This window comes from Brassica napus, chromosome C4 (genome assembly GCF_020379485.1).
Source record: "Brassica napus cultivar Da-Ae chromosome C4, Da-Ae, whole genome shotgun sequence".
NCBI lineage: Eukaryota > Viridiplantae > Streptophyta > Magnoliopsida > Brassicales > Brassicaceae > Brassica > Brassica napus.
The window spans coordinates 30,795,469-30,818,148 of NC_063447.1; the positions used below are offsets into that span (position 1 = coordinate 30,795,469).

Here is a 22,680-nt window from a genome sequence, read left to right on the forward strand (position 1 = left end):
TGAAATGGTACTGATTATCATTAACATAGAAGTTTACTTGTGGCGCGATGCCATTACTAATGTCGTCAAAAACAGGTGATCGATCAAGAATATTTAGATCGTTCATAGTACCTGGTGCTCCAAAAAACGCGTGTCATATCCAGAGGTCATACGAAGCTACCGCCTCCAATACAATTGTCGGTTTTCCGGTTCCTCGTGAGTACATTCCTTTCCAAGCCGTGGGACAATTCTTCCACTCCCAATGCATACAGTTGATTCTTCCAAGCATCCCCGGAAATCCACGTTGTTCTCCGATATGTAGTAGTCTTTGCAGATCCTCCTGTGTTGGACGTCGTAGATATTCTTCGCCAAACAAGGTTATTATTCCGGCGGTAAATTTGTGCAAACATTTTCGAGCTGTTGATTCGCCTAGACGGATATATTCGTCCACCGAGTCCGCCGCAGCACCGTATGCCAATTGTCGAATTGCTGCAGTACATTTTTGTAGAGGTGTTAGACTTGTCCGTCCGGTACAATCTTCTGATAGTCGAAAATACGGAATCTCTGTGGAGAAACGATTCACAATACGCAGGAACAAACTTTTGTTCATTCGAAACCGTCGGCGGAAAAGAGCGGGAGAGTAAGTTGGATTGTCGGCAAAATAATCATTCCAAAGCAAGGTGTGGCCTTCTTCCCGGTGTCTCTCATGAACATTACGGCGTTGTCTATCTTCTGGTTCTTGTACGAGAGCACAATTGTTATAAAATTCTTCATAAGGAGTATCAAGATCGATCTCATCATCATCATCTTTATGATAATGATAATGTGATGAAGAAGCCATTATAAATTATTGAGAAGTGGTTGTGATTGTTTTAGAAGTGTTGTGACTCTGTAATTGAAAGACATGTTATATTTATAGCTATACAATATGTGAACCAAACACGTTTTCTCATATTACAACTAATTTTAGTTATTTGAATAGGCATATGTAAAAACACGTTTTCTCAATATTACAACTACTTTGTAGTTGGGAGAGTAGGTACATGATCATACATTTTCGATAATCATACATTTTCGATAAACATACATTTGCGATAATCCTACATACGAGCAGCTACTCCGATGGCTATTATCACTAACACAACAACCAGAACACCTAGAACTAGTTCAAACCCATTACCAAATCTAGATTTCTTTCTACCTAAGTCACAGACAATGCTCTCCAACCTAACCAATTTCTGCTCCATATCAAATTGAACTTCCTTTAACTCCCGCAGCTCGGTCTCCTCGTAACCGACGAATGAAAGAGAATCTACCTTATCAGTGAGGAGGGTCACTTGTGCACCAATGGCTTTGATCTCCTCTGTAGCCGCGACGTCCCACCACTTGTAGACATGGCAGTCTCCGTCCTGTTTGTTCTTGCAGGTGTAGAACCTTCTCCCCGGGTCAGTTCTTGTGTAAGAAGTGGCTACAAGTGGCTCGCCACCACAGTAGCACTCCTTGGGGAAGCCAAACTCCACTTCAGGCTGCGGAGGGTACTGATGGCGTGCGGCTTCGATCTGAGCTTGGTCCAGCTGGATATACATCTCTGTAGAGCTGTTTCCACTGTCTGCTGAACCTCCTAAACCGTAATCCTCCGACTCAGACGGCTGCGTGTACGAATAATCCAAACCCATGGCCTGAGAATAATCAAAACAGAACACATTAGACAGAGAATATAATTTAAAAACAGAACATAGAACACAGGTCACAACACACATTAAACCGAAACTAATTCTTAGAATTAAACACAAACGATAACTTGAAACACAAACAAAACACATAGAACACAAGCCACAGCTTCTCCTCCAACACTAGACGCTTGACACAAACATAGACTCTTAGGATTTAAAACTAGAAATATTCGGCCAACAGCATGTTCTTCACATTTTCTTCCCTCTCGGTTGGCTCCTTCTTAGCAAGGAGAGTGTCTAAAATGGCCAGCTTCGAGAGCCTCTCCTTCTTCGCCAAATCCTCCATCTTGAGCTCGTGGACGCTCTTAAAGTCCTCGACAGACATCCCCTTCCTAGAATTCCTTCTTGCTTTCGCAGCTTTGATACCTTCAGGACGGGGCTCTTCCTCACCAACGTTACTGCTTGATGCTTGGGAACCAACCTCAGCAATCTTTCTCTTCTCACCGCCAGACTTTGGAGTGTTCAGGCTCAGCGACTTCTGTTCGTATCTCAGAAGACACCATGCATGGTCCAAGGTGAACTTGGAGCCGTGATCCGCAAAGTAGATCTCATGAGCTTTTTTCACTAAGTCGTTGTCATTCTGACCGCTACTTTGAAGCCTCTCCGCAGCTGCGTATGCTGCACAATACTTGTTTGTATCCCCATTGAGTTTATGCCATCTCTGCTTACAATGCTCGCCATCTCTCTTCTCATGATGAGCTGCTGAAAAGTAATCTCCTACGCGTTTCCAGAAATTCCGGCACTTCTGTTCAGTGCCGACAACAACATCTTTTGATGTGTTTAGCCAGGCACTGATCAGGACCTCGTCATCAACAGGATTCCATTTCTTTCTCACCATCCGCTCCACTGGTGTCTCCACTGGTGGGTTATCAGGCTGGGATGGAGCTTCAGTCTGTTGTGAACTGAAAGGGGGAATTTGAGAGGCTCCAAGGTTGAGACTATAAGGAAAACTTTCATAAGAAAAGTTTCCCTGAGCATTATTTCCTGACACGCTATGAAGGAAATCTACATAACCAGGGTACTGGTTACCTGGAATCATGGCAACAAGGACAGAGAAGAGACTGATACTACCACAGAGATTTTTTTTCCTAAAAAATTAAGAAAGAAGATTAGGAGATACTAAAGCTCAACCATATTCTATATGATTAAATAGGGCAAACATAACCAGGTAATAACTCCATAACACCTAACCATTATCTACCTAAGTCTAATCAACACTTATTACAAAACTACAAGTACATAGCTATTAACTCTAGTTCACAATGTCGAAATCAAGTTTCGTTAACTACACTACAAGCAGACCACGATATTTTAAAAGTTACTTCCTAACAGAACTATAAAACTATCAAGTTTCGTTAATGTTTTTATCAGAAATATAATACTTACTTCCTAACTGACCTAGAATATTGTTTTGAGACAAGTACAACCTATCAAGTTTGATGAGAAGCAATAAATGATAGCATCGTTCTCTAATGGCACACAAGAAACCATAGCATCACAATCTATCAACGAAACTATAGCAAGTAAAACAATGCAAAGGAACATTCAACTTAACCCACATTCGATACTTCATATTGACGATTCTTTGTTTCTCAAGAAACTATAGCAACTAAACACACATTCGATACTATATTGACGATTCTTTGTTCACAACACAGATTTAGAGGAGATACAACACGAAAACAAAACTCAATCATCCAAACAAAATCGATTGTTGGTCTAAACTAAACCCAGATTGTTGGTCTAAACTAAACCCAGATTCGATTCAGACGGTTAGGTTCAGAGGAGGTACTAAACGAAATCAGGACTGATTTAATCTAACATGCAGATTCGATTGTTGGTCTAAACTAAACCCAGATTTCGATTTAGATATAAACTATAAACATATTCGATTTAAGGATCACACACAACACAGATTCGAAATCAGGATCCTAACGAAGAAGATACATACCTTCTTCAAATCAATCTACGGAGAATCCGATGATATCGAAGCTGAACAGAGATTGGGGAGAGATTAGGGAGATATATGGAGAGATTCCGAGAGAAGTCGCCGTGATTGGAGAGAGATGTGCGACGAACCCTATCGCCAAATAAATCGTCGTCGAGAGAGGATCGGGAGAGGAAGAGTTCAGGTGTGTTGAAGAATGTCGTGTTTTGTCCTAACCGTCTCGGACCCTTCTCACCGCGACACGTGCCACTAAGGACGCCCATCGAACAGATCTAAGTTAACATCCGTTTGTTTTAATTTTGGGCTTTTTGATTTATTTTTAAACCCAAAAACACTAAGGACGCCCAATAAAGACGTCGATGCTGATGCTCTTAGGCTAAACCATAAGATATTGGCGACACATTTCGTTAAACGCAGAGAGACAAAATCTTTTTGCTACTTGGCAAAACAACAGTTGTTTACTTTTTCTATAATACCAGCATTTCTCTAATCATTTGAATAACTAATACATGAGTGTGGAATATGTCAATATTCCACATTTTTCTGACAATTTGTGTGAGGAATGGTTGTTTGTTTCTTATAAATAAATTATTTTATGAAAGTCAAATTAATAGTAATTATTTTATTTTACGATATTCTGGCTGTATCATTGGCTGTTCTGTAATTTTTTTTAAAAAAAAAATCTCTTGGATCTTGTAGTCACTCTCCTGCGATCTTGTAGTCAATCTCTTCCATTCTTGGAATGTATAAGAAAATGTGGTAGCCCTCTCCTTGCTATTATGTCATTCATATCATTTAAAAAAAATTGTAAGATTTCATTCCGATCATAAAGTACAAGACATATGATCTATAGATGCTATAACATGCATATATTTTATATATATAAGTATCAATTTTATACCAACAAAGGGGTCTCTCTCTGTCTAGAGATTCACCACACTGAGAGCATAATTAGTGCGAGGTAGGTTATTAGCGAAATATAAAAAATCGTCTTTTAACTTTTAACTAAAAAATCTAAGAACCGGTTTTTAAATAAGATATTTAAGAACCGATTCTTAACTTTTTAGTTAAAAGTTAAGAGACGGTTTCTTATATTTCGCTAAGAACCCACCTTAAGAACCTCCCATTAATCATGCTCTGAGGTTACAGTAACGGAGAAACTGTTTCTTCAACTTGATCGTTGCAAAACGTAGACATTATGTATCTTGTTTCTTTAGTCTTTGTCATCTATACACCGAATATTTCAGAACAATTGGTAATCTGATTTAGGTCAGCGGTCAAAACATACTGACTGTATCTAGAAAAGCACAAAACATCATTGATACAATTAGCTAAATGCGTAAACCAGACCTAGCAATATTGAAGTATTGATAGAAACATAGCAAGCGACAGAGATAAAATTTGTCGAATAAAGTTTTCCAAATACAGTTCTCTGAAATGAAACTATCAAAAAATGACAACAACAAAAACGAAAGACTGAACCATTTCGTTTTGTTTATAGTTCGTCATTAATTTTACGACAACAAAGTTTGAAAAAAAAGAAAGAATTGGTAAATATATAGAATCAAAGAATAAAAACAAGTTGGTAATCGAACATCTAAGCACGACTTTTTCAAATGTTCCCTTTTGTAAATATATATTTCTAAGTACTCGATAGCCTCTCTCGATATAACTCAATTCCTCAACTCTCTCTTTCTCTTTTCATCTATATTTGCATTATTTGTCTCAATGGGATCAACCAGCGTTCTCCTCCTTCTCCTCCTAACCGTAGTCCCTGCCGTCTTCGCCGTGACTTATCGGGTCGGTGATGTTGCTGGCTGGACCAGTGGGATTGATTACACGACTTGGGTCACTGGAAAGACTTTTCGGGTCGGTGACACTCTAGGTATATAATTAAATTTTCATTACTCACTCAAATTAAAGTTACTTGATTTACAAGAAACCTGTTTTAACCTGATAAGCAAAGTTCTTACTTTCTTTTAAGTTTTAACCTAACCTTTCTTATAAAACCTGTTTTAACCTGATAAGCAAAGTTCTTACTTTCTTTTAAGTTTTAACCTAACCTTTCTTATAAATTAGATTAATTCTTCAAAGATTGTTTATTATTAATCATAAGAAACTATTATATAAAGATACAATTCAATAAAAAAACAAACGCTTAAATTTAAAACCTTAAAATTAATGATTAAATGAAAAATCACCAAAAAAATTAACGTAAAATGCTCAACTAATGAAGCGTAAATGTTTTAACTATTGTCATGTATCATTGTATAGAGTTCAAGTACGGTCCTTCACACTCGGTGTCCGTGGTGAATAAAGCTGGCTTCGATGTCTGCGACAGTAGCGGAGCAACGCAGAGATTCTCAGGTGGAGACACTAAGATCGATCTTACAACAGTTGGAACTATGCACTTCATTTGCCCTACTCCTGGTCACTGCCTCGGTGGCATGAAGCTCGCCCTTCCGGTCCTTGCCGCCGCTCCATCTCCGGCCACTCCTTCACCAACTTCTTCCCCAAAATCTCCACCGCTTGCCCCTCGCTCTCCGCGTAAACCTAAAACTCCATCTCCACCTGCTTCTCCTCCGGCCAATGGCTCACCGTCAGAGTCGCCCGCGCCTTCGCCGTCTTCGCTGTCTTCAACGTCCCCATCTCCGTCAAACGCAGCGTTTAAGGGAGTCATGGTGAGCTATGGAATGATGGGGCTCACAATGTTGTTGACGTTTGTTGCCATGAGCTAAACTACATAGTGCAGTACACCTGCTTTGTTTGTAATGAATTTTTCCTTCTTGTTAATTTCATTTTGTAATTGGCAATGGTGCATGTATAATCATGTAGAACATGATTATGGAGCAAATTACAAAACCATATTCGATTTTAATTTAATAAGATGTCATGTGTTGATTAAGGAAAACACAAGTTGACATATATATCTACGCAAAATTAGCGCGTGAAAAAGATGGGTTAGAGTTATTTAAAAACCAAGTTGTATAAAATACAAAGACGTAGTCCAAAAATACCCATTATAACTATAACCTCTGGTTCATTAACCAATAGTATTTCATTATTTCAAATTCGATATCTTTTAAAAAAAGAAAAAAAATATTATCAAGTATATTATGCTTTTAAAATAAAAAGTGAAAAAAAAATAGCACCTACAGAAAAAAAAAAATTAAAAAATATTTTTAACGTCGCCAGCAAAACAGCAAACCCTAAATCCTAATCCCTAAACTCTAAATCCTAAACCCTAAACCCTTGGGTAAACCTAAACCCTTGGGTAAACCCTAAACCCTTGGGTAAACTCTAAACCCTTGGGTAAATCCTAAACTCTAAATAAAAACACTAAACCCTAAAACTCTAAACCATAAATCCTAAACCCTAAACCCTTGAGTGTTTTAGTGTTTATTGATTTTGATTTAGAGTTTAAGATTTATCCTACAGTTTAAGATTTATCCTAGAGTTTAGGGTTTACCCAAAGGTTTAGGGTTTAGGATTTAGGGTTTAGGGATTAGGATTTAGGGTTTAATGTTTTGCTGATGACATTAAAAATATTTTTTTTTTGTAATTACTACTATTTTTTATTTATTTATTTTACCTTTTAATTTTAAAAAGATAATATAATTTGACAATATTTTGTTTCCTTTTTAAAAAGATATCGAATATGAAATAACACAATCCTATTGGTTGGAGAACTTAGAGGGTGAACCCAAGAATAAGTCTAATCTAATCACCGTAACCCAACTTGTTATTGGTAAATAGACTGAAATATATTTTATACAGCTACATGACATTTGATTATAGTAAACTACACGTCTATTCCACTGTTTGAGCGGGTTAGCCCGACCGATTCTAGTACATATTATGATGGGTAAAATCTCGTCAGAGTAGGCTGAGTCAGTCACATTGAAAGGGATCTTATACTGTTTTCTCTTCTCGACATTGTTTATTTGTAAGACGGCCATTGAACATTTGAAGTTCAGCAGAGAGCCCTTGAGATTATTAGCCAAAAAGAAAGAACTAACCAAACAACGTTTTTACAAAGCACACAAAGTTAGAAACACTAATCCCATACGAAACAAAACCTTAACTTCTGTTTCAAGAAATCACAGACCTTGTCTTCTTAAATGAAATCACAGACCTTTCCGTCACTAACTATGATAAATGAAATACCAGAAGTGTAGATAGAGACTTTGCCTTTTTTTATGCTGGTCTGTTCTGTTTGTTGTTTTAGGCTTTGTATAGAGTTTCTTGAGGTCTAACTGTTAGATCTTTCTACTTACACAGTAGTAGTCTCTCATAAGCTGTTTGGTATTTTATTGACTGAGAAGGAGGCTGTATGATGGCATATCTTCAATATATGTTATGTCTTCAACCATTATCTCTCTCTCCAATTGCCTCCTTGTCGATTTCATTACCGTCTGCGTGTTTATCCACATTTACAAATTCATTAGTAAATCTTATTATGTTTGGGCCAAAATAGAGCATTAAAACCAGTCAAATATGCGAGACAGAGTAAAGCCCCATGTTTCTTCGATTCTAAAAACTTCTAGTGACATTTAGAAAAAGGTTACAGAAAGTGCTTACGTTAAATTCCATGTACGAAGCACGCATGGAGAGCCATTGATGATCCATTAGCTTGAAGGCAATGCAATAAAGAATGTCAAACGCAGATTCATTCACTGGAAACAACAACACAAGTCCAAGGATAGACATTCCTTAGTAACCTAACTTGTGTGAAAGACAATAAAAATTTTAATTAACATTGTCTGGTAATGATTGATTACCCGAAAGAAATCTCAAAAATGTTTCGCCAACAATACTTGGTGGTTTCACTGTAAAATGGAAGGGTTATGTATTGTTATTATGCACAACTAGGATACTGTTACTTGACGACATAAGCATTAAAGGGCGTGCCCACTTAGTAGCTCGAAAGTAGGAGTGCTTTTACTATGCTAACTAGATGCCTCAAGATTTATGCCTAATGCATTTAAGAGCATGATACAAAACGAAATATCTATGCAATAAGTAATGTTGCAGTACCTGCTTCAAGGCCAAGCATCTGGATAAGCATGAACGTAATATTGATGCCAGCAACGGCAAACGGGTATTCCCATACAGATCGATCCCCAACCTGCTTCCGCAGAAGGTCCTGGAAGGATTTCTACACGAAACAAACAAGTGGCATTTGAGTGACAGAACCGAAATGTCATTGCCTGATGTCATGTGATGCTAACGAAGAAAGACATGTACAGTTTCTTATAAAGGGCGTACCGGGAATCTCTTAGCGAAGTACAATAAGTTTTCAAGAGATATGAAACCACCACCCCTGCCAGATGCTCAACTGTGAGTCAGGTGAAGTGGATAAATCTAAGGATAGTGACAATGAGAAGAGAGAGAGAGCATACCTAAAATCAGTGGATGGATCTTTCCCCTGCCAACCCATTTCCTTCCACTGCTCAGATACAATTGCGTGTAGCTCTTCTTCAGGAAAAGAAAGTTTCCAAAGACCCTTCAGAGCTTCCTGTGAAGTAGCAACCAATATTTATGCAACGCAGGTACAGCTGGACTCACAAAGCGCTGGTAACCATCTACTTGATGGCATGATGAAACTGATTTTGAACAGCCCTTGAAGGAAAGCGTACCTGATGCTGAGGAATTGAGGTGTCATAAGCTACTTCCATGCGGTTCTGCAACCTCTGCAAGCATTCCTCCTGAAAATATCGACAACAAGGGTAGCAGCTATTTGAATATAATACGCGAGAAGAAACAAACTATCGTCTTCTTTTCTTTTCTTTTTTTCAAATGACTAAATGTTAAATTAACTCTCTTCTCGAGAGCAGACCTCTCTCCCTAACGAGACTTAGACTTGAACCACCTATGTATGACCTCTTATACTTAATCCAAGAAAACAGAGGGAAGTGATTTTTACCTGAGCAGGTGTAAGATCAAAGGAAGGACGAGAGGCGCCATCTCTTCCCTGAACACAAACACAGGAAAGGCCACGGCCTAACCACGCTGCCGATCCAGCCACAGCCTCAGCTACATACCAAAAAAAATACAATGATTAATCGTCGTGAATGGAAAGTTACCAGATGAAGACGAATCGTAAACGTTTCCTCGTTCCAGACTTTGAGAAATCCTCCTCACGGCCACGAACGAACCTCCTCCTCTATCATCCATCCAATCTCTTCTATCAAAACCAATAAGATTAAATCGAATCGAATACAACTCTCGTTATCTGATCAACACAAACGCAATGCGAACGAACAACACAGAAAGATAGGAAATGAGATTATGATTACCGCCGCGAACGAGCAAATCGGCCTCCGATCGGAGTTTATAGATCTCCGGGGTGTCGCCGTCCGGAGTTTCAGTTTTAGTTTATTTGAATAATGCGCGTGCGGTTCAGTCGCTAACGAAACTTCATAACGGAAAACAAATGAACCCACTCTCACTTGCTTCTTTCCTGCGTGTATTTAACTAGGAGGACTTCGTCAACGACAATAATCTTCTACTAATTGATTTATTTATTTTATTTTAAATCATTTATATTTTTTTTTTGAACTGGAATGATTAGCAAAATATTGGTTCTCTAACACTTTCCATTTGCATTGTTAGACGATATTTTAAAATGATTAAATAAGAGCAAAAAATATGTAATCAAATCCAATCATATATCGATTTCAATCTAGCTACTTTTTTTTACAAAGGCATCTAAGTTTTATTTCTTAAAATAACCCAAATTATCGAATCTAAACCGAATTATATTATTTTATTCATTTTGAGATTCCCATAATATAATAATAATGTTGTCTTACAAAAAGCTTAATTGACATGCAAAGTGCGATCTAGGTCTCGTGGGAAGACAATTTCATGAGGCGTGGGCCAATAATATGGCCGGTATGGTTGAGCTACGGCCGACCCGCGTGTACATTGCCCTTTTCCCTTTTGTTCGTGTGATTAGACATTCAATTATTAACGTCTTAATGCAAAGGGACTTTTATATATATATATATATATATTTTTTTTTTTTTGCTAACCGAGTATCCTGACTCCACCGAAATGGTCCAGACTAGAGACCGAAGTGAGCATGGACGCTGTCAGGGCATCACCATGTGGCTCACCGTGTAACGTTCTTCGGTCTCAGGTGCTGCAGCCCACATGTAAATTCTGCAGTGGCCAAGGCTCGAACCCAGGAGTGAGCACTCCAACTGGAGCTCTTATACCACTAGACCAAAGCAACTCGGTTCAAAGAGACTTATATTAAATTACACTACAACACTCTACTCAGTTACTTATAAAACTCGGGAATTGGTCAAAGTCGGGTGTGACTACTTTTGCCGACAAAGACTCCGTTTTGGAAAAGCTGTTCCTAGATCCTAAAATTATGTTTGGGTGGTCAAGATATCGTGTATATACATTGGAATACTTCAGGTTTATTTTTCATCAATTAGATTAGTAATTTAGGACAAGTATAACTCAAACATGAATCACAAAAAAAAAAAGAGAAAAATACAAAAATAGCACTAAATCAAGTTTTTGTTTTCAAACTAGCATTCGAGTTCAAAAGTCACAAAAATAGCATTTAATGTTTTATCAAAAGTCACAAACTTAGAGTTTAGAGTTAAAGGGTGGGATTTAGGATTTAGGGTTTAGGGTTTAGGATTTAGAGTTTAGGGTTTAGGGTTTAGAGTTTAGGGTTTAGAGTTGAGAAATGAGGTTTTGGGGAAAAGATTTCAAATTTTGAAAAATAAAAAAATTAAAATTTTCAAAAGATAAAATGTTATTTTGGTCATTTTAGTTTTTGAGTGCTATTTTTGTGATTATAACTTAAAAATGTGCTATTTTGGAGATTTGCCCCAAAAAAAACTCGAAATCATTACAAAAAAAAAAGCAAAGCTTCTGGGTATCAAGAGTTTGCAAAATAACGATTTGCTAGGACATTATGAAATACATTTTAGTAACGCATACTTATATATATTAATGTAGATGATACTAGTATAATTTTATGCAAAGTCGTGCTGCACCAAAAGCTCAAGTATCTTCAGATTCTGGAACTTGATTATAACTCTAGCTTTTGTATAAAGCTCATATCGTGCTCTTCATGTCCGATTCCTTGAATCATTCTTTTTTAATTGCTGTATTTTTATTTGTTATTTTTTTTTACTACTTTTCTTAATTTTACGCGATATGTTTAGTATACATGACCTTTGTTCGGTCTAGCTCGATTGACCAATACCTCTCCCAACATATTATCTTCGTTGATTTCTTGTCACGACCTAGGGATTCTAACTACAACTTAGTATTTGTGATTTATTTCGGATACCGAAAACAAGTATATGATTTGATTTATGAAATTATGAATATAATCTATGTTGAGTATTTGTATAAATGCTACATATTAGTGTAATAAGTATCTTAGCGTTTCCTCTTGAATGATTTATGCAGGTATTGATGGAGCGTACTTTGGAACCACATTCCCTCACTTATTCTTGATGACTTACGGGAACTCGAAGACGCTCAGAAGTACGTCCCAAGAATCTTTGGCTTTAAGGTACACAAACCATAATGAGACTAGTGCTCTGCATTGTCAATGGTTTGAATAATTGTGATTGTTGTAACGGACGTGAGAAAGATTTTCCGCAGATGAATAAAAGCGATGTAATTACGATAATAAAAGCGATGTAATTACGACACAGATATTTAATGTGGTTCACTCCTAGGGCTACGTCCACGGGCAAAGAGAGATCTTATTATTGAAGGCGATATTGAGTTTACGAAGTGTAAGTTTAGGATTACTTCGAATACAAGATATATATAGTAGCATCTCGCATCTAAAACCCTAGAATATATGGACTCATGGGCCTAAGCCCACGATCAGATGTAACCTCCAGATTCAAGGCATATCAACAAATCTCCACTTTGACTTGAATCCTTCCAATAACAGATGTACCAGATGCACCTTCAAGTGCCAGATGTACCAGATGTGTTTCTCTGCGCCAGATGTACCAGATGCGCCATCAGTGCCAGATGTACCGGATGCGTTTCTCTGCACCAGATGTACCAGATGCGCCATCAGCGCCAGATGTACCAGATGCGTTTCTCTGCGCCAGATGCGCCATCAGCGCCAGATGTAGAAGATGCACTTTCAAGTGTCAGATGTGCCATTAACGCCAAATGTACCAGATGCGTTCTTCAACGCCAAATGTACGACCGCTCTCTTTGCCTCAGATGTCCCTTCGTACCAGATGTGTTGCTATGACGAACCAGATGCCCTTTAATGGCCAGATGCTCAACTAGAGCCAGACGTTCATCATCAACCGGATGTCCCAACGGACTAGACGCCCCAACGGGCCAGACATCCCAACGGACCAGACATCCCAACGGACCAGATGCCCCAACGGGCCAGACGCCCCAACGAGCCAGATGTCCCAACGGACTAGACTCCCCAACGGGCCAGATGTCCCAACGGACCAGACACCCCAACGGGCCAGATGTCCTTGCGGACCAGATGCCCCAACGGGCCAGAATCCCCAACGTGCTAAACCATATACATGGTGAAATGAACATTTGTAGTGCACAGAATACTGATAGGTTCATCTGAAGACATCACGAACTTTGTCAATACCTCATTAATGTAGGCCTTCTGTGACAAGAACAACTCCTTCTCCCTATTTTTGAAGATCTCCATCCCTAAAATCTTCATTGTTGCACCCAAGTCCTTCATCTCAACTTCAGAACCCAGAAGCTTCAGCTTCTCGATGTCACACTTCTCTTCAGCTAACAACATGTCATCCACGTAGAGTACCAAACAGATGAACGTCACATCCTTCAAATTACTCACGCAGACACACCAATCATAAGGACTTCTGATGTTGCCCAACTTAATTATATAGCTGTCAAATCTCGTGTACCATCGTCTGAGAGACTGCTTAAATCCAGAAAGTGACTTCTGAAACGTACACACATAGTCATCTTTTCCAGGAACTCGACAACCATCCGGCTGAGTCATGTATACCTCCTCTAGCTCTCCATGAAGAAACACTGTCTTCACATCAATTGCTCAAGCTCCAAGTCCTGACGTGCTACCAGCACTAGCAACACTCTGATGGACATATGTCTGACCATCGATGAGAATATCTCATTGTTGTCTACATCATCTCTCTGACTGAAACTTCTTGCAACAATCCGAGCTTTATACTTAGCTCCTTCTGCCAGTGATGCTCCATCCTTAATCTTGAAGACCCACTTGCATGTAACATCCCTTCTTCCCGATGGTAATGTGACCATATCCCATGTATGATTTTTCTGATGAGACTCCACGTCTCTCGTTGCAACATGCCATTTCTCAGACTCAGGACTAGAAACAGCTTCCATGTAAGTGGATGACGCATCCACTTCCTCTGCAACCTGAAGTGCATAACCCACCATATCATCAAAGTGATATCTCTCTGGTGGCCTGACATCAACCCTTCTTGGTCGATCTTTCACGATGCTACGCTATGTAACATCAAGCGGTTGAATCTTCGTAGACTCCAACTGAACATCTTCTACACGTTCCTCTTGATTTTCTGTGTGTGCATGCACATCAATCACTTCATGATCATCTTGCAGCTCCACCTGTTTATCAATGCTACCATTTTCTGCTTCTGAACTGGACCCTGAGCTTCTAACCATAGGTGCTTCATCGAAGACACCATTCCTGCTTAGAATCATTCAGTTTTCTGATGGAGACCAGACCATGTATCTATTGATTCCATCACCGTAGCCCATAAACACTCTTAAAAGTGAATATTCAGCAGGTCTACCTGACCACACCTCAGAAGGTATCCTGCACTCGATGCCTGTGTGGGGACCGAGATTTATCAAGTAGCAAGCCGTGTTAACTGCTTCAGCCCAAAACCGCTTCTCCAAACCAGCACTCGAGAGCATGCACATCGCTCTCTCTAGCATTATCTGGTTTATCCATTTTGCAACACCATCCCGCTGTGGTGTTCCCATGTCTGTAAGATGCTTGGCAGATGTTGCATTCTTACAAAACTGTTTAAACTCTTCCGAGCAGAGTTCCAAACCAATATCAGAATGAAGCATATCTTGCTTCGACAGATGTTGCATCCCACACTCACCCATATCTCCAAGCCTTATATGCCATAGCTTAGTCATATCTTCCTCTGGGATCTCTGGCGATGCAACATTTGCTGAACCGGTAACCGTTGTTCCCTTCAGCAAATACAGAGTACCGTTCATGAAACCCTTCAGATCACATCAGAACCCCTTTAGACATTCAAAACTCCATCGCCACCCCGAATATTTAAACCCTCTCCTTTCCAGAAGACTCACGGATATCAAATTCTTCGTCATTGATGGAACATGCCTAACCTTGTTCAATGTGCAAAATCTACCATCATGTGTCATGAGCTTCATTGAGCCGATCCCAACAATCTTGCTGACAAAGTCGTTTGCCATCTTAATCTTGCTGTCAAGTACCTCTGTGTACTCTGAAAACCAATCTCTCCTCGGTGTCATATGGTAGGATGCTCCGGTATCAAGAACCCACACATCAGAAGAGTGTGTGTGTCTGTGCACAACAAGAGTGATGTCGTCGTCAGACTTGGTTTCATCCTCGGCTACTGCAACAGACCCAAACTGCTGCTCCTTCATCTTGTGACAGTCTGACTTCCAATGTCCCTTCTCTTTGCAATAGTTGCAAATATCAGATGCTTTAGGACCCCGTGGAAACGACTTCTTATCTTTCGAATTCCTTTTGTTCCCATGTCCATTCACACCACTAACAAACAACCCCGATGGTTGATTGTCTGTCCCTGAGCTGGATGCCTTATGGCGCAATTCCCGACTATGAAGCGCCGACCTAACTTCTTCCAGTTTCACTGTATCTTTGCCAACAGTGAACAATTGCACGAAGTTCTCGAAGGAGTTCGGCAGAGATACCAACAGGATTAGTGCCGCGTCTTCATCCTGCACCTTAACATCGATGTTACGCAGTTCCAGTAATATCAAATTTAGCTTGTCAAGATGGTCACGAAGCTCAATACCTTCTTGCATACGCAAGGCGAAGAGGCGTTGCTTCAGAAGTAGCTTATTCGTCAGAGATTTTGTCATGTACAAACTCTCCAACTTCTGCCACAAACTAGCAGCCGTTTTCTCATTCGACACTTCGATGATAATCTCGTCTGCTAGACACAACAAAATTGTTGAGAACGCTTTCTCTTCCAGAGCCTCCAAATCAGCTGCTTCAGATTTTTTCTCTGGCAATGGTCCCCAGATGCCTTGTTGCTTCAACAACGCCTGCATCTTAATCTGTCAAAGACTGAAGCTATTTCTCCCATCAAACTTGTCGATCTTCGCGTTTATTCTAGACATCTTCTCACAAGATCACCAACCCCGAGCTCTGATACCAGTTTGTTGTAACAGACATGAGAAGAAACAGATGCGGAAACAAATGAATAAAAGCGATGTAACTGCGACACATATATTTAACGTGGTTCACCCCTAGGGCTACGTCCACATGCAAAGAAAGATCTTATTATTGAAGGCGATATTGAGCTTACAAAGTGCAAGTTTAAGGTTACTTCGAATTCAAGATATATATATATATAATAGCATCTCGCATCTAAAATCCTAGACTATATGGACTCATAAGCCCACGATCAGATAGACTATATTGACTCATAAGCCCACGATCAGATGTAACATCAAGATTCAAGGCATATCAACAATGACGATAACTCTGGTTTGAATAGAGGATAGTAGCATGCAGTCAGTCGTTGGGTAAAGGATGTGAGTCGAATTGTTGCAACAGCCTGGCTCGTGTGAAGAAAAAAAGAAATCTTCTACCAAATATTTTTCCTCGGCTTGTTTATAAGCTTTCTAAATTCGTGTTAAAACTCTAAAAATTTGTTAAATTCAAGCTGAAGGTTAACCTAATAATGGTGGCAGCTTCTGGAACTAATAATGATTGGTGACTTGGGATGTTTAATTTTTATTTAAGCTAAAGCAACTCTGAGGGCTCTTAGATAAACCAAATATGCAAACAAAAGAAATTCTGGTTCAGCTACTCGGAAATACATTGATTCAATAAGAGCCGTCTTTAATAGTAGAGAATCAAATGAGTAGCAAGTCCAAAAACTCCAATAAGAACATTGATTCAAAGCTAAATGTAACAGCGTCTTGAATAGAAAAGATGAGAATAGTATTGCAAAACATGATATTAAGCCAAATGAATGACAAAGCATAGGAAGGAAGATATTAACCCTCGATCTGCTCCCTCAACCTCCTGATTGTGCTTCTGACAGTGACGGCACTGGCGGTGTTCATGGTGTAAGCACCACCGGCCTTGACCTTGCCACAATCCTTGCATCCCCAGATACCAACTGCGTTTCGCTTCACTCCGTACTGCACCAAATAAAACATCAAATTAAACCCAACTTTAATATGTTTTCAATCTAAATTTAAGCAAAAAGGATAGTGGATTATATGATTTATTACCTTGCCGCAGAACTCACAGAAGTACTTGCTGTGCTGGCTGACCTCCATCTTCTTAATCTGCTTCCTGATACTCGCTCCATAACGAGTTCCTGTGTAAACAATCATACATACAATCAATTGATATGTCAACATAGGTTTCAAATAAACGAGCCCCAATGTATCATACATTTCAACTTAAAACGAGGTGTAAATAAAATGTTGATAACTACAATAATTGCAGAAACGCATCTCAACTGTTGCATGATTCCGTTTTATTTCAATCTAAAATTCTATCAGAAATGTTCTACAGCTTAATCATCCTACACGATACCAATAAGAAGAAGTCGTATAAGATGAAACTCAAAGGCAGAGAAGCCATACCGTACTTGCCGACGATTCCTACCTTCTTCGTTCTCTTCGCCTGTGGGAGATCAGAAACAATTGGTAAGAGTTATTGAGTCGAAAGAAACTAATCCAATAGATAAGACAACATAAGCTATATAATGTATCTGTAAAACTTGAAATACAGCTCGCTAGGCAGAGGAGAGCAAGCTCTGTAACATCATACAGTATGATTCATACTGAAGAACGCGTTAAAGAAGAGCAGTAATGCGTTAAGAGGAGAGATATTCACCATTTCGAAACCGAGAAGACGAGAGCACCACCGCCGAATATGAAAAGACCCTAGAGAGAGAACAACAACTACTCACTGCTAAATCCGTTCTTTTTATACCAATAGTTATTAGGGCATTTACTATCTTATGGGCCTCATCTGGAAGATAAGCCCATTAAATATGGCCTATTCATATATTTTTAACAAAAGCATATTATTGTTACGGTCATGTTAAAACGTAAAAACATTGTACAGAGGAAAGGGTGGTGACGTGGCACAATACCTCTCCCAAAACCTCCAAGTCCAAAGTATCCGAATCTTTCGTTCTTTCTTCCACTTCACATATGGTGAGGATTCCTTTCTTCTTCTTCTTCCTTTCTATTCTCATGATCCGTTAATTCATTTATCGTAATCATTAGATAATGCTATTTCTGAGCTTTACTAACTTCACAAGTACTCGATAGCTACTTCTCTCGTACTCTATAAGTTTAGGTTCACTGTCTGAGTTTCAGCTCTAATTTCACTTGTTATATACGATAATAGCCCAGATTTGAACTTATATATTACATGTTTTGTTCTGTCAGGAGTTGATTATGGTCGTGGAGATTATGTAAAGACAGTCATTACAAAAAAAAAAAAGCTGTCTTTTTTTTATTAAGGTCAGTTTTTTTACCTGTGGTAGCTGCAGTAGACGAAAGACTCTTCCGTAGCTAAGTAACTCTCAAATGGATGATGGTGGGCATCGTGACAATGGTCGGCACAAAGCACCTCAGGGCCAGGTATCTATCTTGACCAAATGGCTTTATTAATACTTCAGATTTAAGATAGTTTTTGTTTTTTAATGGGAATGTAATCATTGAAACAGTGGATGATGCAGCAGCAGCAGCAGCAGCAGCAACCATCGATGAAACAAGTGATGTCGATAATAGCAGAGCGCGACGCAGCGATCCAGGAGAGGAACCTAGCTATATCAGAGAGAAAATCAGCTGTAGCTGAGCGAGACATGGCGTTTCTCCAGCGAGACACTGCCATCGCTGAGCGAAACAACGCGATCATGGAGAGAGACAGTGCTCTCACAGCTCTACAATACCGTGACAACTCAATGGCTACTTCACGCCAGCACCAACCGCACATGCATCATCAACATCAACATCAACATCACATGCTTCAGTTAACTGAAAATGCGTATGAGACCAGAGAAACAGAGACATCACCACCTACTACTGGATCCGCCTTGGAATCTGCCAAACCAAAACGCGGTAGAAAACTGAAAGATCCAAAGGCAGCAGCTGCTAATAAGAGAGGGCCAAAGACTCAGAGGAAGGTTAAGAAAGAGAACGAAGACGACTTAAGCAAGATAATGTTTGTGAAGACAACAACCCTTGACTACAGCGAAGAAGAAGAAGAAGCAACAGGATCTAAATCGGATTGGAAAAGTCGAGAAATGGTGGTGGGGCTTAACCAGGTTGTGTACGACGAGACAACAATGCCCCCACCTGTCTGTTCATGCACAGGAGTTCTCAGACAATGCTACAAATGGGGAAACGGAGGTTGGCAGTCATCGTGTTGCACTACCACACTGTCTATGCATCCGTTACCAGCACTGCCTAACAAAAAACATGCCAGAGTTGGTGGAAGGAAAATGAGTGGAAGCGCCTTCAACAAGTATCTAAGCAGGCTTGCTGCGGAAGGGCACCATGATCTCTCAAGCCATGTTGATCTTAAGGACCATTGGGCAAAGCACGGTACAAACCGTTATATTACGATCAAATGATGTGTGTATTTAGGTGTCAGTTGTTCTTATGACATTACCTCTGATCTTAAGTTATATGTAACTAACTCAAGAGGAAAATTGGTGGCAACAACCAGAATGTAATATTATTTAATCGTGGAAATGCCATGTCAGGTGCACCTATCAGAATCGGAACAAACCGATTACCAAATCCACCTATCATCACCGGCGTAACCATAAAAAGATCATTAAAAAAGCATGAAATGTTATTAAAACATTATAAAGTTGATGATTCCCACCAAGAATTTGAGGTGGGAATCTGATCGCCGGGTCGTGCTAATTCCATACGAATAAGTTCTGAGATTCTGAGAAGCATGTATGCCCATCACTCCAGCAATGACATCGAAAATGAAATAGAGAGTCCCTATATCCTTGTGGTTTGTGGAGAACAGCCATCGAACCAGATTTTTCATAAATTTGAGATTTTTTTGTTTTTTTCCTCTTTACGTTGTCTTTTTAAAAAAGACAGGGTTTGAATGGTAACCAAGGGAATGAAGAGGAACACTACATTCCTTAATGTTCCTCAAAAATGTTACCATTCATGAGAAATAATTTTTCCACTTGATTCCTTCTCATTCCCTTTTTTGTAGAGAATTATAATGCTGTTGTGAATGAAGAGGGGAACTTGTGTGTATTATTAGGTCGACCAACTGGTTTTTATATACATATGGTAATGACGGTCTAAGTACTGGATCGACATGAGATCGTACTTATCCTTAACTAGTTAATGACTAGCAATACGTAAGATAAACACCAACTATAATGTAGATAAACACAAGAGTAGATAGGCGCCAGTATGATCCTGCGGATGGGCTTGGCCCGTCTTGCTACACGGGCTGATAAATGGGTCGATCACTAAATGGTTTATAACACTCCCCCTTGATCGACACATCCGGCCAAGGTTCATTCATGCTTTGGATGTTGCCTCATTAAAACCTCTCTTGACAAACCTAAAACCCAATGTGGTAAAAGGTAAAACAAGACAGGAAAAAGAGTACAACACATGAACTCCCCCTGATGAATGCATCACCGAAGATCCTTCAGTCGACGCATGCCTATCTTCCATATGAGCTTCTTGAACGTTGAGGTTGGTAGTGACTTGGTGAAGAGGTCGGCTGAATTCTCACTCGAACGGACTTGCAATACTTGGACCTCTCCTGCCTTCTGAAGCTCGTGTGTAAAGAAGAACTTAGGAAGAATATGTTTCGTCCTATCTCCTTTAATGTATCCATCCTTAAGCTGTGCGATGCATGCTGTGTTATCCTCGTATAGGATGGTCGGTGGATCCTTTCCTTTAATCATACCACAAGTGGTACGAATATGCTGTGTCATGGATCTCATCCATACACTCTCACGGCTGGCTTCATGCATGGCTAATATTTCTGCGTGGTTAGAGGATGTGGCTGCCATGGTCTGCTTCATGGACCGCCGGGATATAGCTGTCCCACCGTGTGTAAAAACATAACCAGTCTGAGATCTAGCATAATGTGGATCAGAGAGATAACCTGCATCAGCAAAACCAACTAAATCTTCCTTAGATTTGTTAGTAAACATAAGACCCAAGTCTTTCGTTCCTTGTGGGTAACGAAGTATATGTTTAATCCCGTTCCAGTGCCTTTGGGTCGGACAAGAGATGAACCTAGAAAGTAAGTTCACAGCAAAGCTGATGTCTGGTCGTGTGTGGCCAGCTAAATACATCAGAGCTCCTATGGCACTGAGATAAGGCACTTCGGGACCAAAGACTTCCTCATTTTTCTTCTTCGGACCAAATGGGTCAGTGTCCGGACCAAGACTTTTCACGACCATGGGGCTAGTCAATGGGTGAGACTGGTCCATATTAAATCTTTTGAGTACTTTTTCTGTATATGCCTTTTGATGCACAAGAATTCCATCTTTCATATACTCAAGTTGCAATCCCAAACAAAACTTTGTTTTTCCAAGATCTTTCATCTCGAATTCTTTCTTGAGATATTCAACAGTTTGGGAAATTTCTCCAGAGGTTCCTAGGATATTTAAATCATCTACATATACTGCAATGATTACAAAACCCTTATTGAACTTCTTTATGAATATGCATGGGCAGATGTGGTCGTTTTTGTATCTTTCTTATACTTGCTCGTTCTCTCTGATTCAGACAGCAGTATTGGTTCATCCTGCAAGGACTCCACTGCAGCATCAGGATCATCATGATCTAGCGCTTTAACCTCCTCAGTGAAGACAATCTATATCCGTACGAGCATGAGAGGTAAACCCATACCAAAAACGAGGAGATCCATGTTTCACTTGGGTTTCATCATCAACTGAACTCTCTCAGACTGAGAAGAATGAATACGCCTCCTCCAATACTTCTTACTATCTCTAACCCTTTGAGGTTCTGTGGTATGGAGAAACATACCGTAACTCTGGAAAGCTTATTACACCGCTTTGTTTCCTTCTCGAAATGGTACCTTGGCTTCATCTTACAAGGATTCACACGAAGAGGTCTTGTAGCCTCTTCCTGACCTTGTAACATCTTTCCACAGCTAGAGTACCTCTCAACCTTGAGCGATCGATCTCCTCCATCAAGTCCTTTGACTGGAGAGTCGCACACCATCTGCTACCACTGATAAACCCTGATTAGGGATTATCGGGGATTTGTAACAGAAAGGGGAGAAAGAAAGCTTGAGGAAGAATCCTCTGTTTTGATATTAATATAGAGTACTACTAATAGGCTGAATTTACAAAGCCCAAGCGCAGACCCGAAGGAATGCTGTGAAGGAGGTGATAGATCTAGAGCTTGCTTAGGTGATTAACTCCATATACCCCCCTCACCAAAATTCTCCAATGACCTTTTATTATAATATATTATATTTTTCATTTATTTTTAAATAGAAAAAGTGGTTAATTACGGTTTTATAATAGAGATATGAGGTATTTACAGGATCCAACCACGAAGATCCGACCCAGACCAAGCAAACCGGACAGATCCGACCCAGGTAGACCTCAACGTCATCGTTTTTGTGTATCTTCAACTCTCCTTATTTTTTTCAACTCTGGAAAACTACTCCATTTCTTTCGCGATAGAAAGGAGCCTTCAACGGCGACAAACCCTAAAATCCCCGACCCCTCCATTTTCTTCGTTTCTTTTTCTTTC

At 39.6% G+C, this 22,680-nt stretch overlaps 6 protein-coding genes across 12 annotated transcripts; 2 read left to right on the forward strand and 4 right to left on the reverse strand.

Moving 5' to 3' along the window:
- Positions 1–1,063: 1,063 nt before the first annotated feature.
- Positions 1,064–2,637, reverse strand: LOC106355723 (uncharacterized protein At4g04775-like). The gene has a single exon (XM_048753665.1). It carries the CDS (start codon positions 1,800–1,802, stop codon positions 1,080–1,082), a length of 723 nt encoding a protein of 240 aa, XP_048609622.1. The 5' UTR covers positions 1,803–2,637; the 3' UTR covers positions 1,064–1,079.
- Positions 1,873–2,751, reverse strand: LOC106350890 (glutathione S-transferase T3-like). Its single transcript, XM_013790725.2, has one exon. It carries the CDS (start codon positions 2,749–2,751, stop codon positions 1,873–1,875), a length of 879 nt encoding a protein of 292 aa, XP_013646179.2.
- A 2,507-nt stretch (positions 2,752–5,258) lies between these two features.
- LOC106395427 (uclacyanin-3-like) lies at positions 5,259–6,782 on the forward strand. The gene is made up of 2 exons (XM_013835887.3): positions 5,259–5,545; positions 5,935–6,782. Exons 1-2 carry the CDS (start codon positions 5,389–5,391, stop codon positions 6,396–6,398), a joined length of 621 nt encoding a protein of 206 aa, XP_013691341.2. The 5' UTR covers positions 5,259–5,388; the 3' UTR covers positions 6,399–6,782.
- Positions 6,783–7,632: 850 nt separating this feature from the next.
- LOC111197902 (ELMO domain-containing protein C-like) lies at positions 7,633–10,144 on the reverse strand. 5 transcript variants are annotated; one of them, XM_048753666.1, is made up of 10 exons: positions 9,960–10,144; positions 9,747–9,847; positions 9,587–9,696; positions 9,300–9,368; positions 9,063–9,178; positions 8,929–8,983; positions 8,698–8,818; positions 8,442–8,489; positions 8,242–8,336; positions 7,633–8,075 (listed from the first exon to the last, which is right to left on the reverse strand). In XM_048753666.1, the coding sequence occupies exons 2-10, from the start codon at positions 9,835–9,837 to the stop codon at positions 7,971–7,973; spliced, it is 810 nt and encodes a 269-aa protein (XP_048609623.1). In that variant the 5' UTR covers positions 9,838–9,847; positions 9,960–10,144; the 3' UTR covers positions 7,633–7,970. The 5 variants fall into 5 exon arrangements, with proteins under 5 accessions (XP_048609623.1, XP_013688120.2, XP_022574197.2 ...); XM_013832666.3 differs by having other exon boundaries at positions 9,587–9,672; positions 9,960–10,143; XM_022718476.2 differs by having other exon boundaries at positions 9,786–9,847; positions 9,960–10,134.
- A 6,657-nt stretch (positions 10,145–16,801) lies between these two features.
- On the reverse strand, positions 16,802–17,895 carry LOC111211908 (60S ribosomal protein L37a-2). The gene is made up of 4 exons (XM_022713253.2): positions 17,777–17,895; positions 17,524–17,563; positions 17,164–17,252; positions 16,802–17,070 (listed from the first exon to the last, which is right to left on the reverse strand). The coding sequence occupies exons 1-4, from the start codon at positions 17,777–17,779 to the stop codon at positions 16,924–16,926; spliced, it is 279 nt and encodes a 92-aa protein (XP_022568974.2). The 5' UTR covers positions 17,780–17,895; the 3' UTR covers positions 16,802–16,923.
- A 102-nt stretch (positions 17,896–17,997) lies between these two features.
- LOC111211907 (protein BASIC PENTACYSTEINE6-like) lies at positions 17,998–19,650 on the forward strand. 3 transcript variants are annotated; one of them, XM_022713251.2, is made up of 3 exons: positions 17,998–18,102; positions 18,438–18,534; positions 18,621–19,650. In XM_022713251.2, exons 2-3 carry the CDS (start codon positions 18,481–18,483, stop codon positions 19,527–19,529), a joined length of 963 nt encoding a protein of 320 aa, XP_022568972.2. In that variant the 5' UTR covers positions 17,998–18,102; positions 18,438–18,480; the 3' UTR covers positions 19,530–19,650. The 3 variants fall into 3 exon arrangements, with proteins under 3 accessions (XP_022568972.2, XP_048609624.1, XP_048609625.1); XM_048753667.1 differs by having other exon boundaries at positions 18,012–18,102; positions 18,340–18,534; XM_048753668.1 differs by lacking the exon at positions 17,998–18,102 and adding an exon at positions 18,113–18,247 and having other exon boundaries at positions 18,340–18,534.
- Positions 19,651–22,680: the final 3,030 nt, after the last annotated feature.

What these genes read in the sequence shown, in the direction of transcription:
- LOC106350890 (XM_013790725.2), bottom strand. Translation starts at nt 2,751, where the DNA reads ATGATTCCAGGTAACCAGTACCCTGGTTATGTAGATTTCCTTCATAGC.
- LOC111211907 (XM_022713251.2), top strand. Translation starts at nt 18,481, where the DNA reads ATGGATGATGGTGGGCATCGTGACAATGGTCGGCACAAAGCACCTCAG. An exon ending in ACAAAGCACCTCAGGGCCAG is followed by an intron (nt 18,535 to 18,620) that starts GTATCTATCTTG and finishes TCATTGAAACAG; the next exon opens with TGGATGATGCAGCAGCAGCA.
- LOC106355723 (XM_048753665.1), bottom strand. Translation starts at nt 1,802, where the DNA reads ATGTGTTTTGTTTGTGTTTCAAGTTATCGTTTGTGTTTAATTCTAAGA.
- LOC111197902 (XM_048753666.1), bottom strand. Translation starts at nt 9,837, where the DNA reads ATGGATGATAGAGGAGGAGGTTCGTTCGTGGCCGTGAGGAGGATTTCT. An exon ending in TTGATCTTACACCTGCTCAG is followed by an intron (nt 9,369 to 9,586) that starts GTAAAAATCACT and finishes CGATATTTTCAG; the next exon opens with GAGGAATGCTTGCAGAGGTT. An exon ending in GATCCATCCACTGATTTTAG is followed by an intron (nt 8,984 to 9,062) that starts GTATGCTCTCTC and finishes AGCATCTGGCAG; the next exon opens with GGGTGGTGGTTTCATATCTC.
- LOC111211908 (XM_022713253.2), bottom strand. An exon ending in AGGAATCGTCGGCAAGTACG is followed by an intron (nt 17,253 to 17,523) that starts GTATGGCTTCTC and finishes TTGTTTACACAG; the next exon opens with GAACTCGTTATGGAGCGAGT. An exon ending in TCTGTGAGTTCTGCGGCAAG is followed by an intron (nt 17,071 to 17,163) that starts GTAATAAATCAT and finishes TATTTGGTGCAG; the next exon opens with TACGGAGTGAAGCGAAACGC.
- LOC106395427 (XM_013835887.3), top strand. Translation starts at nt 5,389, where the DNA reads ATGGGATCAACCAGCGTTCTCCTCCTTCTCCTCCTAACCGTAGTCCCT. An exon ending in TCGGGTCGGTGACACTCTAG is followed by an intron (nt 5,546 to 5,934) that starts GTATATAATTAA and finishes ATCATTGTATAG; the next exon opens with AGTTCAAGTACGGTCCTTCA.